This window comes from Lissotriton helveticus, chromosome 2_1 (assembly GCF_964261635.1).
Source record: "Lissotriton helveticus chromosome 2_1, aLisHel1.1, whole genome shotgun sequence".
Classification (NCBI taxonomy): Eukaryota; Metazoa; Chordata; class Amphibia; order Caudata; family Salamandridae; genus Lissotriton; species Lissotriton helveticus.
The window spans coordinates 150,090,197-150,108,394 of NC_136059.1; the positions used below are offsets into that span (position 1 = coordinate 150,090,197).

At 41.0% G+C, this 18,198-nt stretch overlaps 1 protein-coding gene across 1 annotated transcript in view; it reads right to left on the reverse strand.

Annotated features, from left to right (window-relative positions):
* The window catches only part of LOC144819257 (receptor-type tyrosine-protein phosphatase mu-like), a 643,238-nt gene that overhangs the window by 27,512 nt on the left and 597,528 nt on the right, over nucleotides 1-18,198 (reverse strand). The window contains exons 19-22 of the mRNA XM_078677226.1: nucleotides 17,063-17,142; nucleotides 15,941-16,072; nucleotides 14,328-14,453; nucleotides 8,786-8,937 (exon numbers count right to left, since the gene is read on the reverse strand). Coding sequence (XP_078533352.1) covers nucleotides 8,786-8,937; nucleotides 14,328-14,453; nucleotides 15,941-16,072; nucleotides 17,063-17,142 — 490 coding nt within the window. The remainder of the gene's footprint in view (nucleotides 1-8,785; nucleotides 8,938-14,327; nucleotides 14,454-15,940; nucleotides 16,073-17,062; nucleotides 17,143-18,198) is intronic.

Consider the following 18,198-nt stretch of genomic DNA (forward strand, 5'->3'; position numbering starts at 1 on the left):
GGTCAGCACAGCAAGAAAGCAGTTCTTCCAGAGCAGCAGTATAGCAGTCCTTGAGGCAGCACAACAGTACTTCTTCCTGACAGAGTATCCATAGTTCCATAAGTGTACTGAGTTGGTAGGGCCGGAAGTCCAGTTCTTATACCCAGTGGTGCTTTTGAAGTGGGGGAGACTTCAAAGAAGGTCGTTGAAGTGCCCAGAGGTCCTCCCTTCCTGGCTCAAAGCTCACTACAGGGATTTATGCAACCCTTTGTGTGGGGACAGGCCACAACCTATTCTAGTGTACTCAGCAGCTCCTCCCTCCCAATCTGCCCAGGAGGCCCCATCAGGATGTTGAGGGCCCATCAGTTACACCTAAGCTTCCTTTGTGTGTGCCTGTCTAGAGGGAATAGACAAGTTCAGCTGCCAACTCTACCCCTTACGTGTATTGGAACAGGCTGCAGGCACACAGGGCTAAGAACAGAAAAATGCCCACTTTCTAAAAATTGTATTTTCCAATTGTAATAATAAATCAGACTTTACCATTAAAGAGGATTTGTCAGTACACTTCCATAGTTACTAATCATGGCAGGCCTACTTCTTCTCAATCAGGAACTGCAACTTACTAAAGATAATAGGGAATCCCCAATGTTATCCCATGAGAGAGGTAGGCCTCACAGTAATGAAAAACAAATTTGAGAGTTTTTCACTTCAAGGGCATGTAATACTTAAAAGTATATGTCCTGACTTTGATTTGCATAGCACAAAGCCCCATTGACTACCTAGTGCCTACCCTAGGGATGATTTATATGTAATAAAAGAGGAGTGTAAGGCTTGGCAAGCATTCAGACTGCAATAGCAGGCTTGGGACATGTTTTAAAGTGCTATTCAAGTGAGTGACACAGGCAGTGCTGCAGACTCACTAGAAGCATTTAGTTTACTGGCCCTGGCCACATGTACTACACTTTACTAGAGACTTATAAGTACATTAAATATGCCAATCAGGTTTAGGGAGAGAGCTCATGCACTTTAGTACTGGACAACAGTGGTAACGTGCTCAGAGTCTGAAGGCCAACAGAAAGAAATACACAAAAATGTGAAGCAAGCATGCAAGACGTTTGGGGGAAGAAGACCACCCTAAGGCTGTCAGGTCTAACAATACCACATTCAAGAGACACCTACAGTGTGCAGAATAGACCATGTGTCATGTCTTGTTACAGATAGTGTAACTTTGAAGGTCGCAGACAGAAGCTTGTATTGTGAGAAACCTTCAGAACCTATGTAGGAATCAATTTTATCATTTCGCTTCAACCGATTTTTGAGAACTAAGTGTAGTTGGGTAAAACGTTAAACTTTTGTGCGTCTTGTGAGCGGAAAAGATGATTTTAGAGGGCTCTTTCAGAAAGATGACTGACTTTTCCTTTGTCCTTCTCTCTGAAGCAACACCATGCTGGTTTGTTGTCTGCTTTGTTGATTTGATGTAATCCGATTGCCTATTAATTGAACCTAATGCATTCTCATTATACATTGCTGCTAAACTGATTGCTTAGTATGAGCCATTGATAAACCTTAATAAATCTTCATGGTTTCATACTAGAATATCCTCTGTCCTATGCTTGTGAATATATTGATTCAGTGACCAAGATCAGGTGTGGAACAACAAAATGCTTAAGGGACGAATAATGCTCCCGGTCCATCCAGGGAAGCACTTTATGGTTCTCGAATATGCATAAAGAAAAGCACTAACACTGCTGGTACTGGTCATGATGGGGCCCCCACCCACCATCTCCTTTTGTAAGAAGAATTAGTGAGCAACTAACTTCTTTTGATAAAAGGGACTGTTCAGACCTCAAGCTAGAAGCCGTTCATCTTCTCAGTAACATCTTATTGCAGTTACACTGCATGGCAAGGATGGCTGTAATGGAAGCTGCATTGATAATTCCTATCTTCTCATTGCAGATTTATTTATCTCATCTCGTTGAGGAATTATCTAGTCTACTATTCACTCTGTTTTAGCTCCTGGTGCTTCTCATCAAATCAGTGGTGGAGGAGTCTTTATTGCAAGTCATTGGATGCTAATCTACGTGGACAATATGATCATTTCGCCTCCAGGCAAACATAACTTGGTCTCTCATCTTAAGATGCCATCGTTCTTTTACAGAGCATGGCCTGTGTCACCAATTGAGGCAAACCCTGGGTGATCTCATCTAAATCTGAGTATTACAATATATTCAGTGATGGATACCTTGACAGTTTTCAGTGCAAAGATCCCCTTAAGTATTAGATAGATTTAACATACTCTTTTCATTGCACTTTCCGTGTCCGTGCTACTGAGTATATGATCCTGCTTTAGCTTTAAATGCACACATTTTTACTTTATTCTTTGCAGTATTAACATTTGTGGTGAAGGAGGAGAGGCGATTGGGGATAGAGGTAGGACGATGAAGTTATGATTGTATACCAGAAATGCACAGTATTAGTGGGTTTTAAAGTTTTACTTCATAACCATAAATTACAATAATTCATTTCAGCAGTTCCTTAAATGTATTTTTGAATAAAATATTTAGTCCACATCTAAAGTAAGAACATACTGCATGTTTCCAGAACCAGCTGTGAAAGGCCTTTCCTTTTTTTTTTTAAAGTGTGATCTGGATGTATTGTGTGTCCCTGTGCCCAACCACGTCCTTCAGCTATGCCCGTCACCTGGCTGTCCGTACTTGCACCTACTCTGTACCAAAGCACTCTATACCATGCTTTGCATCCATGTCAACTAGATACCCGATTGCTTGTGCGTGGATGTTGCTCTGCTACAGCACTTGACTGCAATTTATAGCCTCTGTCCCTCCCTACATAAGGTCTATGTCACCTCCACATCAATTGGCCTCATCTTAAACTCAATCCTCCAAATTCACATTGGAAGCGCTAACTGTTCACACCTGAGAGCAGTTGGTTTTGGATGAAAGGTCTGGCATTTGACCAGGCACTGTGCTCTGTCGTTCTGGTCGCAAAGCCTGCTGCACAAGGCTTGTGGCCATATAGAGCAGATTCTAGCCACTGGGGCCTCAACTCAGAGAGCTTTGATGAATAATTTTGATACCTAGTTTTAATCTTTTTTCTTCGATTTATTTTAGCTTTGAGCATAATCACTGTAGGTAGGGGCACAGGTGGTGCTACAGCACCCCCAGAATAACTATGCTGGAGTTCGGAAGGTGTACCAGCAATAACAATGCCTTTAAATGTGTATTTTTATCAGGGAACATTGGCAGTTCATTCAAAGACAGACGGAAAGTGCAGGCGTTGGGTTCTGACAAATTGCTGCTTAGTCTTTTAACATGATGATTGGTGTCTACTTTTCTATAACTGCAAAGTGAGAGCATTTTTTTCAAAGTGAACTATCTGACAATCCTATTGGGGTATGGGGAGGTAGCAAAGGAAAGGCGATGGGATGTTGTTTTCTTTCTAACATACTACAACATTGAAATACCTGTAAATAAAATGTGCAAATATTTCAAAATAAATCAGCAGTTAGCACAAATGAAATACATTTTTGTGTAATTCTGAAAGGTGATAGATACAAAGATTTTCATAGATTCCAAACAAATGAAGAAACTTTACTTGGTGGTGTGGAAATGATAAGTATTTGCTGAAACCCATCATCAGTAAAACTGCATGTCAGTGTGAATTTTGTGGCCATTTCGACGGAATATGTGCTGTCTCTAAACATCCGTATGTTACTGGAGCAGCGTAATGTCCTATTACTTACCGGTAATCTTCATTACTCCGGGTCCCGTTGTCCTCATCCCCTTCATAAATAAACAGTGAGATTAACCATCTCAACGACAGAAAAAAGAAAAGCAGGAATGCTGGTACGCCCCTCCCTCTCCCTATAGGGAGTACATAAGGGTACAGTACCCAGCATGCCTCCTGAACCACCAAGCCCAAGATGAGGGCCGGAAAGCCCGGGAGGGAGGGAGGGATGTAATGAAGGGGACGAGGACAACGGGACCCAGAGTAATGAAGATTACCGGTAAGTAATAGGACATTACCCCCAGGTCCTTTCTGTCCTCGTCCCCTTCATAAAATAAACAGTGAGAATACCCAAGCAGCAACCGGCCATCATCAAACAACAAACCACCAGGACACAGCAGAACAGCAAAACGCAGCAATTTATTGAAAACAATAGCACAGCACAAAGGAAAACAAGGGGAATCAGGAACACACAGCCCGAAGAACCCCCAAAACAAAGTAAGTGTCATTCCCTAGAACATTCTGGATACGGTAATGCCTAACAAAGGTATTAGCAGAAGCCCAAGTAGCGGCCCTACAAATTTCAGAAAGGGTCACCCCACGGACCTCTGCCCAGGAAGCAGCCATCCCCTAGTAGAACGCCCCTGAACCCCAGCCGGGGGAGGGGAATGCAAAAGGGAATAGGCCAGAACAATAACCTGCTTCAACCAACGCCCAATGGAAGAAGAAGAAGCACGGCAACCCCTGGAGACAGCACCAAAAGAAACAAACAGGGAGTCAGAAAGCCGAAAATCCCGGGTCCGATCCAAATAAATCCGCAAAGCCCGGCAAACATCCAGCAAGGACCAAGGGAGGTCGACCCCGTCAACCGGAGCCGAAAGCAAAGCAGGCAGGACCAGCTCCTGAGAGCGATGGAATTGGGAGGAAACCTTAGGAACGAAGGAGGAATCCAAACGAAGAACCACCCCGTCAGCAGAAAAGGACAGTAAAGGCACCCGAGCCATCAAAGCACCCAGCTCCCCCAGGCGACGAACAGAAGTGATAGCCACCAAAAAAACAACCTTCAAGGTGACAAACTTCATATCTACCTCCTCCAAAGGTTCAAAGGGAGCGGCAACAAGAACCCTCAAAACCAAGGGAAGATCCCAGAGAGGAAAAGAAGGACGCACCACAGGGCGGGAATTAGAAAAACTAGGCAACAGAAAGGAAACCAGACCATCCACATCCGGCAGATTCCCCCAAGGAGCCCGAAAAGCCCCGATAGCAGCCCACTGAGCTCGGAGAGTAGAAACAGACACTCACCAGTACTTCCAACCACTCTCGACATCTCTGCGCTGCCCTCCACTCACAAGTGCCCATGTGGAGTTGATGCCCCGACTGAAAATGGCTCCTCTTCAGATCCGAAGTAAAACTATGCAGAGCAGTAATAAATTCACAGTAAAACCTCCTCGAAAGTTCTTTTCTGTAGTTTTGTTCTCTTTACTTACCACGTACTAGTTAAGCAGAAAACATTGACACTTCCCGACACAGTTTCAAAGTGACCGCCATCTAGAGCAAGTAGTTAAGTCGCATTACCATTAGGTTTTGGGGGAAAAACGTTTTTCCAAAATGGGAGTGGGCAATTAATTTACGTACAGATAAGTTCAGGAAACTTATCCGGACTGTACACAGCAGAGAGAAGATGAATGAACTGGTGCAGAAGCTCATCAAAGATTGCTTTAATGATAACAGTTTGGTGTCACCAATTGAACAATGGGTAAACTTTACTTGTAAATTGATTAAACCTCAGGTACCTATACCTGTAATTAAGAAGAACCAAACTAAGCAACGAGAGGAAAGGAAACCATATATTAATCTTCCTTATATAATAAAAAAACTGAAAAGAACCCGTAACAAGTTAAGAAGACAAATTACAAACTTCACAGATAACGACGAATTAACAACTAATCTAAAAAACTTAAATCAAAATTTGAGGAAATTGATATGGAATAAAAGAAATCAAGCTAAGCACGTTTTTTGGTCAAAACTGTTCTTTGCAAGCAACCAAGCAAATTCAAGGGAATTTTGGAAAACCATAAACGGCGTAGTGCGACCAAACAAATTGGTGGTGTCATCAACGTTATCAGAGCAAGAATGGGTTAGATTCCTTGAAAAACATCTAAATTCTGATCCAAAAGAAAAATTAAATATAAAGGAGGAGACCCAGATCAGAACAAACATACCAAAGTATGATATTGATGGTCAAATTGATATATCAAAAACTCAATTAACTAAATTAATTAGGAAACAAAAAGATGGGACACAGGACCGAATGGAATTCCGTTTGCCCTCTACAAAGAAAATCCGGATTTATGGTCACAATACCTTGCAGAAGTTTTTGAAGAAATAGTACGGACAGGCGCAATACCTGAATCATGGAGAGGGTCGTTAATTTCGCCTATCTATAAAAAAGGAAACTGGGCACTCCCTGAAAATTAGAGGCTCATTACCTTACAAGACACAGATGCTAAATTGTTTGCGGGGAACTTGCTCACCAATCTTACTGAATGGGCAATAGATAATAATGTATTACCTCCAAAACAGCCCGGCTGTATTAAGGGACTCGGAACAATAACAAACATCTTAGCTTTATCACTTTTAATTGATAAATCGATTAGAACTAAGCAGCCGTTGTACTTATGTTTTGTAGATTTTAGATCTGCTTTCGATTGTATCCAAAGAAGCCTCCTATGGAAAAAACTAAAGCAAAAGAATATTCCAGATCAATTGCTAAAACTGATTCAACTTTTGTATAGCAAAACATGGGTCAGAGTGAGGATGGGGGACGGCCACACACTAACAAAGGAAATACCAACAACAGTAGGCCTTAAACAGGGATGAATACTGGCCCCCCTGCTTTTTAATTTATTTCTAGCAGATTTAACGGTGTCCCTGGATGAAATAAACGCACATCCACCGAAATTAGCCTGCAAACAAATTTCTAATCTGCTATATTCAGATGATGCCATCCTCTTAAGCTAAACAAAAGTGGGATTACAACACCTAATAAACCGAATATTTACATATTCAAAAGAAAATGGAATGGTGATGAATGGAACCAAGACTAAAATTATGGTGATCACTAGAAATGTAAGATGATAACACAAACACAAGTGGTATATGGAGAATACCCAATTAGAACAAGTTGAAGTATACAGGTATCTGGGAGTATTATTCGATGAAAAAGGAAATTATCGCCCACAAAAATTCGACACACAAAGGAAGGCAAATGCTCTGATGGCAGCTTTCAGGATACTGCAGAAATCACTTGGAAATCTCACTTATTGTCCCCTTTTAAAGATTATAGCGGGAAAACTCCTCCCCGTACTCACATACGGTAGTGAGGCATTAACTGGGAAAGATACTGCAACAATGAATAATGCAGTCTCAAAAACTTTTAAATTCCTTTTTTACCTTCCAAATAATGCATCACCGCTCAAATAAGATTGGAGTTTGGCCTAAATAACCAGCTATACGCAAGAAAGGGCCAATTTATTAAAACATGAAATAGGATAAAAAATGACCACGACAACCTGTTGTCTCAGTTATTATGGCAAGAAATAAATAACAATACGAAATCACAAGCCTGGAATTATCTTAAAATGGCATTAGAAGAATTTCCTGTTATGCCAATTTGGAACAATACAATAAACACGGCATCATTCAAAAAGGTAATTAACCGAACAACAAATCAGCTGTTGCTCGTACAAGATAAAGATATAATTGCAAAAAGAAAACATGCATGGCCAATAATAAACGGATTTACAAAAAAGCAGGTACAAGTCTATTTGGAAATACCATGGTCAGTAAAAAATAAGCACATTTTTATTAAAGCAAGATTTGATGTACTTCCTGGACTTAGTCATCTTCTCCCTTGGATGAAAATGGAGGTGCCTACAGTATGCAGATTGTGCAAAACCGGCGAGGAGAACATTGTCCATTTGCTATGTATTTGTCCTGAACTTCAGATCGAAAGAAAAACTATACTTAAAACATGTTTTAATACGTGAGGAATAAGGACATCTAGGCAAGCTCTGATAAAGTGTCTGCATTCTAACAACATAAGTATGAATTCTGCTTTTGTAAAGTTTTTATTGAGAGTAAAAGCGAAACTGGGAAGATTATAATTATGAAAACTTTTGCGCAGTTTGAATCTGTTTTAAAATGTTGTCATATTTACTGTATGTAACTGGCTTAGAAGTTGATGCTGCATTCTTTTTACCTTATTTTAGTGTTTTTTACATTATAGTAGATGTATATGTTATTCTGTAAGATTATAAGTAATCAAACAATAAAGATTTATTATTACTATTATTACTTACAGATAAGTCAGTGCCATTTCAGAATAGGACTACCTTCACGCAAGAATGTCAGAGGATGCAGGGGAATAGTAAACCACCCCGTATTAAGGTTGGAAACTGTAAGGAGTTGTTTTGGAATGAAGAGAAATAAGTCACATTAAAGTAAGAAAATAATTATTTTTATAATGTATTATAAAAAGGTTGTATAATCAATTGAATCTGGACAGAAAGTGAGGCAAGGTTCACAGGGGATTGTTTACAAAGCAGCTCACTCTGTGAGTGCGAAGAGTTCAGTGCACAGCATTTGTGTGGCGGCCATCTGATTAAGAGAAATGCTCCATTTGTGTCTGAGTGTGGTGGGAGGGCACAAGCAGCTATGGGGTAAAGCAACCTTTTAAAATAAAAGAAGTTCTCTAAAACAACTGAAGAAGAAAGTAAGTGTAAGTAGACTGTGCTAGGTCGGTGCTCTATAGCCTCGATGGAAGTTAGGTATCGGCTCTGTGAACGATTTAGTAGACAGCAAAGAAGAGCGGCGCAAGAGTAAACCAATGATAAGCAGCAAGCAGGAATAAAGTGGTTTTGTTGAATACAACAGGTCTTGCAGACAGTGCATGTGCGCTGCCTAGGCTCGACCTAAAAAGGACAACAGAATGGTAGGATCCCTCAGCTTTCAAGGTCGGAGTCTTAATCCCTCATTGAGGTCATTACACATCTGTACTCACCAGCATGTGACAAGAACATGGCAGTCATCACCCCGGCACTGCCCAACCTCTCCCAGCATGCTTAAGATGGTTTCTGGGCTCTTCGGCTGGAGTTGCTGCATGGGCCAATTGTCCAGTTGCCATAACTTCACCTCCATCTCAGAAACAGTGTTCTTTAAAGGAAATAGGAGGGATCTTGTTAAGGTGGCAGTAAAGAAGAACTTATCAAGGCGCATAAACAGTGAGTGTTGAGACTAGATATGGAAGCCGGACTGGCCATTCCAATGCATTTAACAAATAAAGAGAGAAGAAAACACATATACTTAAATAAACCCACATACTAATAATGAAAAATATATTTTATTAATTATAAAACATATATTAATATTAACTTATGATAAAACATTCCTGTAAAAAAAATCCAGTTCTTATTCACTCTACAACTTACAAGTGAAGCATTATGCAAATACTGTATTTCTTGTGTAATTATTTAAACATGCCTACACTTGCTTGTTTTAAGGGTAACGTTTGCAAAATTACAGAATTGCTAAATCAAGGATGAATATGAATTGAAGTAGTTGCCTGTTTTTCCATGTCAAGCGCCCTAGACCTCCCATTTATCTTGTATCTCTTTTGCCTGACAAGATGGTCACTTGCTCAAATGTATAAACCTAATAGATGTTCTGCACACTATAAAATCCACTTTAGATTAAACCAGACAAAACATACCTGAGACACTTTTGTTGTATAATAGGTAGACCTACCAACAAATTGTTTATGGTGATAAAATAAGTGATTAATATTTAGGCAGAGAAGAGTGAAAAATCTAACTACAACACACCGTCAACTTGCAAGATCTACTCTGCGATCCTGAAACATTGTATCTGAGCTTCAAAGGGCCATGAAAACTTTATGAATGTGGCTATGTGTTGTAGCAAATGGAAGCAACACAGATAGATTGAAGAATGATCTTTTTATTCACTTCCAGCTCCCAGCACCTTCCTTCACACAAAGTTGGAGGACCTCCTTGTCCACACTCCAACCATATGGTCAGGGGGCAATACTCACATTCATACAAGCAGGTCTTGCGCTAAAACGCAGCATGAATTGCATAATATATGTTGCTTCTCACACAACATCAAAGAACACATTTTAAGTGATAAAATCAGTGACTACATTAATAATAGTACAAATAAAAGGGATAGAATAACAAAACACATAACATGAACTGCATCAAAAGGGACAGGCTCAGTCATATCATTTCCACTGTCCTTAAGCTAGGATGGTCTTTTGCATAACAAGTTCACTTTTTTGGCATTTCTGATGTCTAAGTTTCAGCGGAATCACAGTAGCAAAATCAGCACCTCACCCATTAGAAAGAATATGTACCACTTTGCTTGTATGACACCACTTTTATCCCGCCTTGACAACACTGTCACTAACCTCCATGATCACAACTCCAGAACTGAACTTCAACTACCTTTCAAAATATTGGCAAGACATTTCACATGTAGGTGCTCACCCACTGCAATCTTTCTCGAACCAGTGGACTTAAGAGCATTATACCATATCTTCAAAGTAAACTGGCTAGACAAAATATTATGAGCCCATCTCATTCACCATATCCCACTACAGCCCTATCCCCTCAGAGTATCGATCAAAACTGGCAGACCACCTACTATGAAATAAAATGAAGAGTTGCCAGTGACAGAATGCGTTGTGTTTCTGTAATCTCATGGCATCGATTTCACAGGCTGAACTTTGGGTTTTCTGCATGCTGTCCATCACTGAACACATTCAGAAATCATGATTGACCCATTCAAATTTCTAATTGACTGAGGGTTATGACTTAATGGCCTTAGATGTTTGATATGACTACTGTTAACATAGGTTATCCCTTTATCAGATGTGAGTTGGATGCGAGTTGGACCCCATTATCGGAAACCATTGCAAAACAAAAAACATTAGTGGGGGATTCAATGACAATGTTGGTATCAGGGTCTGTTAAAAATATAACTTCCACGCCTATAGAGAAATAGTCTACCAAGACAACAGCACATTTCTGTTTAGGTATTTTATGTAAAGGTCCCAGGAAAACTATAGCTTGTTTGTCTGGGACACCCACTGAAATTAAATGGGGTGGCCATGCTCTGCTGTGCTTGTCGCCACTTTTACATTGAACACAACAATTAACTTTTATTTTAATGCCTTTATCCATGGTGGGCCACCAACCTACTATTTAGTGACTGTGATCAGCATCAATAATGCCAATAAATTTATATCTAATAGTTAGAAGATGAACACACTGTAGCCTCTAAACATAATGCCCTTCACTACTGATAATTCCAGTGACACTTTCCAGAATGATCTGATGTTAACAGGAAGAGTCTTCTCCTTAGGTCATCTATCAATGCTGTACTTCATTACTTATTTTGGGGAGTCGTCATCACCCACTGCATTACTCTATTGTTTATGAGACACATATAATGACAGATCCTTAGCAATAACACCAGAGAAAACACTCTTCACCCCCATACTCTGATAGGTCTTCGTTAAAAGAAGACAGTAATTTTTAGTGGAAATCCACTCTCTCATTCTTTGCACTTATGATGAATTGAACATTAATTTGGTACTCTAATACCTTGGTGCTTAATATACATTTCTTGTGGTGTATTGATAGCTGTGCTATTGAGGACAGTAACTAATGAACTTTGATCCCTTAAAAAACAAACCTCTCTACCCTAGACAGAAGAGAAAAATGTGTTCACTGCCCACACAGAAATCAGAAAAATCTTTTTCCATCACTGGTTTAGATTGGTTTGATTTTCTTAGAAACCCTGATGCAAATCCAAAAGTAAGTTATTTCTTACCATCAGTTTGAAAGAGCATAGCCCCCAGTTCGATGCCACAGGTAAATTCATGAGTTTCATTAAAGGTTGTAGAGAAGTGGCTTTCACACTCCTATTGCACAAAGGCTCTGAAAATATACTGTTCTTGTTAATTAAGTCTCTGAGATGAACTGTTTGACTGGTAAAATTCTGCCTGAATTTGGGTATCATTACATATTCTCACACAGGACTTTAACTCATCATCTGGAGGTCTAGCGTGGGTAATAGCGTTAACCAGGGTAGGAAGAGGAGAAATTAATTGACTGTAAACAAGGGGACTATGGTACTCAACGTGTTCCTACTAAAACTCACATTTCTTCTAAATACCATGGCACCTGCTTCAATAAGTATACACAAAACCTTTTCCAAACAATATTTTTCAAAAAGTAACAAGTTGTCTTGGAATACGCGCTCCACTCACACCTCTTAAAAGATTGCATATTAATCTGAGGAAAAGATGTTGGACAATCCAAAAGGCATGCAACAGAACTGAAGTGACACATTGGTTGTCATACAAACAGGGAAGTGGTGATATTCTGGAGTTAACACAATCACATATCAAGTTTAGAAAAGGTTTGGCTTCTGATAGTTTATTAAGCAAATATTCAATGCGAAGCACAGGAAATATTGTTGATACTGATATTGATACTGTTAGAACATTTATTTTTTGTGTGGTCACCCTCAATTTTGTGGCAGGCTGACAGGAAGGTACTCTATTTTTAATTCACCCTTAAGTTGTCCATATGTCTACTACAAGGTTGAGTGTCTAATTCTTAAAAGTGGAACATGCAAGCAATTATGGCTGACGTGTTCTTACAGTGACTAGTGTCAGCAATCAACAGGGTATCTGGGGTTAGAGGACTGCTACAAGAAAATCTGTGAGGCATACTTCTTTAAGGTTGAGATAAACTGGTCTTTGGTGGCTGGCCACCATGACTAGCATGCTAGCCTGGGCCAAGGGTATGATTTACTTCTCACAACAGGCAGATGAAGACAAAATGTTTGAGGATGATCCTGCAGAAAGGGCCATTTTCCAACAACACCCATTCTGATGGAACTCCATTGCTGTCCTGCACCAGCTGCATGATTTACAAAGCCATCATAACTAGCACCGCACTTATCTTGCAGACAAGCTTAGCATTTCTGTATGTTCTTGGCACACCTGCAGCTGCAGAATGCAGACTCAGAATTTTAAATAATAAAAAAACACGGTATATATAAAAAAAAACAATGCAGTGGGCCTCTTCCATCTATGTACCTAGGAACTGGAACAATATTTCTGTATCCATCAGTACTGCCCCAATTTTGCTTTTAGGAAAGTGTTGAAGACTCACCTCGTTAAAGAGCTCTACATCACGATTTATGAATCATCCGCAACCCAATTACTCCTCCCATCACTCACTGTATGCTTGCTTTGACCCTGTACAGCACTCTGTTGCCTTTTGATCCGGTTCAAGGCACAGCAATACAATATACATACATGTATAACAACACATACAGACCAACAATCATGATGTTCGCCATGGCTTTCAGGTCTGTCTGTAGGGAGATGTTAGTCTGTTGATGTGGATACTGCACTTGGGATGTGACATATACCTTTGGTGCCCATTCCTTATCCTCCAACTCCTCCATCCTGGTGGGCAGAGAGTCTCTTTACTGGGCTTTACTTTTCATGTTACCTACCTTCTTCATGTTTGTCTTTCCACTGTCTGACTTTATTTCCTTCACTGCAGGAATAGTTAACCCGACCACAGGGTGTTTACTTTCTCACACAGCTGAGCAGCAGCCTTCATGTATCAAACTTTCTCTGCATGTATCTCCAGCCCCTGGCCTCTCTTTTATAGTCTCTAATATGTCATCCATGGATTATAGACTGCATGGAGACCAAAATGTCTCCTTTATCGCCAGGTGTGGAGGTGTGATGAAAGAAGTGTATCAGGAAAGATATAGCAGGGAGTTTTCTCCATGTTGCTGGGCCTAGCCGTCTCCTTAAAGAAACCCTGATCAATCAATTAAATCCACAGACTGCATCTGTGGAGAAGCGTGGCTCAGTGGTTAGAGGCGGCAGACCCGGAAGCTGAGATCGGCCGTGGACCAGGGTTCGATTCCCCGCCTCGGCGGGTCTCGGGCTCAAAAATTCCACGGACTCGACAATTCTCGCTCCGGTGCCTACTCGACTCACGGGGTCACACTCTGCGACTCTGGGCAATAGCTTGCTTAATCTCCACTACGGCCCCTCGCGGCGGGATGCCTGGCTTTCACCTTGTGGATACCCTGCTGGGGTATCTCACAGGGGAATACCAGGACGGGTTCCCTAAGCAAGCGCCTTGATGCCTTCGGGTGATACGTGCGCTATATAAGTCGCAATACATTTACATTTACATCTCAGTTTGGTCTGCCTGCTGAATTACAAGAGACCTGTACTGTGGGTGTATTCTGGACAATGCGCGCCGAGTGCAACCATCACTTTAACAGTCCTGTTTGTGGTCCACGTTCATCATCATAAAAAGAAGGAATATGATAGTGTAACTCACTGGGGAGGATGGACGAGTGAGAGTTCATTGGAGGGTTAGATCTTTCGAACTGAGACCAATGGTTCCAAAATGACAAGAAAAGGCTGTGTGCAACGTCGGCTTAAAGCCTGGCGTCTCACGTTGTGCACTAAGATGTCTTACCTGCTCGACCTTCTTTAGACATAGTGTCCTTGCAGTGAAGCCAGTCCTTGAAAGTTCAGTTTTCAGCTTCACCTGGAAGGGACCATAAGCGACCTCTCCATTATCAGGCCAAAAGTGAGGATATGTCTGTACAGAGGACAAAAAAATTACTTTAGTCAAATTATCCATTCTTGAACAGGGTACAAACTAGTAGATCACAAGAAGCAAAGTGTAAGAGCTGGGCACACAGTCATTTGTCACTTATTTTCTGCTTGATTCCCCATAGCTGATTGTCCATAAATCGAGGCACCCAATTCTGACCCCAATGCAGAGCCAGAAAAAAATGTCCCTGTCTTGTACCTCGAGTGGGTGACGCTCCATATCCAGCCTCCCCAATGATGAGACTCCCTTCCCACACTCTGGAATCTATGACCTATGATATCAAGGCATGTCCTACTCACTGTCATCATAAAATCACCGGCAAGGAAGGACCTCAGACTCATAACACCCACTTGTAGCCTGTAATCATTATACAAAACCTCCCTTCATTTTAATCACCATTCATTGAGGTGTTTCAGATTTGATCATCCCTCCTCAGACGCATCTTGGTTAGCGCGAAGTACAGAGGAGGGGCTTAGAGGAGAGCTAACTTGTGGCCTGTGATCATCAAGAAGGAAAATGTTTCTGCTGTGATACATTTGGATACATCTGGTTACCAGTATAAATTCAGATTTTCTGACTAGGAAACATGAGTTTACACTTTTTTAGGATACACCTCAATTGATCATGGCTATGTAGATAACTTTGCGACTCCATCATCTCTCACCTCAGTTGATCATGGCTATGGAGATACCTTTGCGACTCCATCATCGCTCACCTCAGTTGATCATGGCTATGGAGATACCTTTGTGACTCCGTGCTCTGTTGACATGATCTATGGGTCTTATTCAAAATAATCCATTTCACCACTGCTGTCTAATTCTCTTCACAATGGCTCTGTACCAGATTTTCTGGCCAGACACATGACCTAAACATGCAAACGAACCTTCACAGATTTCCTCGCCCAGTTCTGAGGAATTCACAAATCTTTACAAGACTATCCCTTGAGAGCTGCACACTCACAGGTCTCCAGATGGACTCTTGGTAATGTTTTGTAAATTGCATTTTTGTTACAGGTGTATCTATTTGACCAAAGTGGCCACCCCCACGCAGTCGGAGAGTGTTATATTTCCTTTTCTCACATAGGTAAGGGATTTTCTCTAACCATTGGTAAGATCCAATCTCCAATCATCTTCAAGGAGGGAATGGGTTTGAGAAGCATCTGAATTACCATAATCGGACATGTTTATAGATATTCAGAAATCCAAAATAACGTTCCAAATTTTTTGTGAATACATTGCACTCGTAAATCCTGCCATTTTCCCCCTGTAACATATATTTGCGAACACAAATACTTTTGAGAATCTGCCTCAGTGCATCTAAGTGGTCATTCTGAAAATGTAGCATGGATTCTACCCATCCCAACATTTAGATTGTGCACACTCCCCACTGAAGTGTCTTAGCTCTCGATAGACCCCCGTGTGGCACGGTACAAACGTTCAATTTCAATAAAGACCTCATCTCCCAGCACTCACCTCGTCGAGGTCTTCAATTCTGTTCATCATCACGACAGCAGTGCACCTATAATCCCAAACTAGACTCCAGAAATCAGCCAGGGTCTCACTCAGTGGTAACTGGGTCACGATGAAGTGATCTACGTCGTACGACTGCAGTAGAAAAAGGAGAAAACAATCAAGAGAGAAGAGGTGGAACTTTCACTTTGTCTTGAAAAGAAATTGCCGAAAGCAATGCGTGCATCCAACAACGTTCCAATGTGTCCCCTCTGAGCAGATCTCCTGTTCCCCAGCGCTCCAGATCCCCTTCTCTCGTGCACCACGTCCTCCTCTTACATATTTTGTAACCACTCGCCCCTTTTTATATAGTGCACTATTGTTTTGTGGCTTGATATGTGTTTTACATTCAGTTTAATGCATTTCTTAGTTCTACACTTTATCTGCCTCTTAACGCCAGCCTCCACTGTGATTGCAGAGCCAGCGGTAGGAGCAAAGACGGTACAACAAAGAGTAAACGATTGCATGGTACCTGAGGCTTGGATCACCAATGCATCTTCATTCAGGAAATACAATGAAAAGCTGCCATTATTACCAAATAAGTGGTCAAAGCCCCATAACAACTAGTAGTCCCCGGCCTAAGACAGACATATTTTCTGTCATCTTAAGCAGACCTGACAATTTTCCAAGGCTGTGTAGTCTTGATTGCACCGTACACCTCGCTAATCTTCCACCGGACACTTCCTGCCTCGTTCTTTCACTATTGCAGCTTCTTTTTCACTCCTTGCTCCCTTTGTCACAGTTTTGCCGTATTTCTCGTTCTCACTATTTCCTCTTTTGTGTTTTTCTCTCTCTTGCTCAGGGTCAAAGTCTGATAAAGGACTATACGTGCTGGACCCTAAAAATCAGTACTGTGTGGCCCCACATGCAACCACTGGCTCAAAATAAGCAGCACCATATGAAATCAAGGCAGCTTTGTCAAAGAGGTGTTCATTCTTCATTCTGCATTATGACTATACTTACAGTTTTATTTTCATTTAAATAATGTCTTGACTGCCATGATCTGAAACTACACAGCCATATCTGTATTAACAAGATCATATTTCCTAATATTAAAAACTCCACTTAAAATATGATGAGACTCACGTCCACAAAGACTGCGTTGATGTAGCCTGGTGACCCATCACTGTCCAGAACAGACATGAGAACTGGACGGTAGATATCAGCTGGAGCGGATAGGAGAGAGTGAGGGAACCAAAGGATAAACAGAAGATTAGATGTTTACATTTAGACAAATGGCTACTCTCTAACTATGTTTTATCAACCATTGATTCCAGTACAGGGAGACGCACAGTTCATTTACAGCTAGTTATAACTTGCATTTTACTCAGTCATGACTTCTTGCACACACTCGGTAATTGTTTCTTACATGCACCTACAGTACTCATATCGCTTCCAAGAAAGGTTTGTACCATAGAAATATTGACAACGGTATAAGTGACAACGTTGATAACAGCATCTATGACATCACCATTGACATCAATTCTTCAACCATAACTCGCACCACCCTCCCCTTCTGTGTTTGACATCACACATGACATCAGAAGTGACATCATTGACATTACTTTTGACATCGCACATGACATCACTTATGACTTCAGTGCTTGTTGGTTTTGTGTTAATAGTTAATAGAAGTCTGATTTATGGATTGTATTTTGTGTTCTCTCGAATTTTTTAAAGATTTTGTAATTTTCTTTTTTATCAATTATCAATTTCTTACCGCTTTGTTCTGCTTTCTTTTCCTTTGCATATCTGTCTTGTAAACTGCACAATTTATAGGCGGATGTTCATAATTTATTACTATTGTGGAAGGGGTGGAGTTCTGACTCATGGGAGGCGAACCCTTTGAGTGTGTTATGTTGGAACAATTGCACAATATAGTGGTAAAACATATTGTGTAAAAATATCATTTCCCACAATATAATGTACTTATACTTATAATAGTAAGTACCAAAATATGTGGCCAGGCCCTACGGCCAACCACCCAACATAGAGCCAACCTCACTCTGTAGGTGTTTGGTGTGGGTAGTTTTTTTCCCATTGGGCTGCGGATCTACGGATCCTCAGTGGAGTTACACTGGGGGCTGCCCTAAGCACCGTGGTGGATCTACGGTTCAGCCCCCCAAATATATTAGGGCAGTTTTTTGCCTATGGGGTCCCTCTGAGACCCCTCTATGTTTCCGATGGGGTCAAGATATATCTATCCTGACCCCTTATGTGAG